The sequence below is a fragment of the Equus quagga genome, chromosome 11 (assembly GCF_021613505.1).
Source record: "Equus quagga isolate Etosha38 chromosome 11, UCLA_HA_Equagga_1.0, whole genome shotgun sequence".
NCBI lineage: Eukaryota > Metazoa > Chordata > Mammalia > Perissodactyla > Equidae > Equus > Equus quagga.
In genome coordinates this window covers 1773647-1774187 of record NC_060277.1, presented here as the reverse complement: position 1 = coordinate 1774187, position 541 = coordinate 1773647, and the positions used below count along the sequence as shown (strand labels likewise).

Below are 541 nucleotides of genomic sequence, written 5' to 3'. Positions count from 1 at the left end.
GCAGGGAGCAGCGCCGCGTCCCCCCAGAAGAGGGGTGCCGGGAGCAGCGCCGCGTCCCCCCAGGAGCGGGGCGCCGGGAGCAGGGAGCAGCACCGCGTCCCGCCAGGAGCGGGGCGCAGGGAGCAGGGAACCGGGCGCTCGCGGCGCGCCAGAGCCCGGAGCAGCAGCCCCCCGCGCGGACAGCCCCGACCCGCACACGCACCTGCGTTGTAGAACCGGTCCAGCACCGCCGTCTCCCCGAAGTCCAGCTTCCCGAAGTGCAGGGTCTCCAGGGCGGCGCCCGCCGCCTCGCACGCCTCCCGCAGGCTCTGCAGCGCCTCGCTCTCGGCCACGGCCAGCGGCCCCTGGCTCGCCTCGTTGATCACATAGGCCACCGTGGGGCGCCGGCCGCCGCCGCCGCTGCCGCCGCTGCCCCGGCTCCGGGGGGCGCTGCCGCAGCAGGGGGGGACCGGGGCGGCGGCGCTCTCCACGTTCCAGAAGCTGCCCGGCGGCGCCGGCGGCGGGCGCGCGCCCTCCTCGCCCTCGGCCGCCGCCCCCCGCC

General features: G+C 80.0%; 1 protein-coding gene across 1 annotated transcript in view; it reads right to left on the bottom strand.

Moving 5' to 3' along the window:
- Nucleotides 1-541, bottom strand: part of MAP3K5 (mitogen-activated protein kinase kinase kinase 5) — a 201769-nt gene that overhangs the window by 177766 nt on the left and 23462 nt on the right. Inside the window, exon 4 of the mRNA XM_046675036.1 lies at nt 203-535. Within this exon, the coding sequence (XP_046530992.1) occupies nt 203-535 (333 nt within the window). The remainder of the gene's footprint in view (nt 1-202; nt 536-541) is intronic.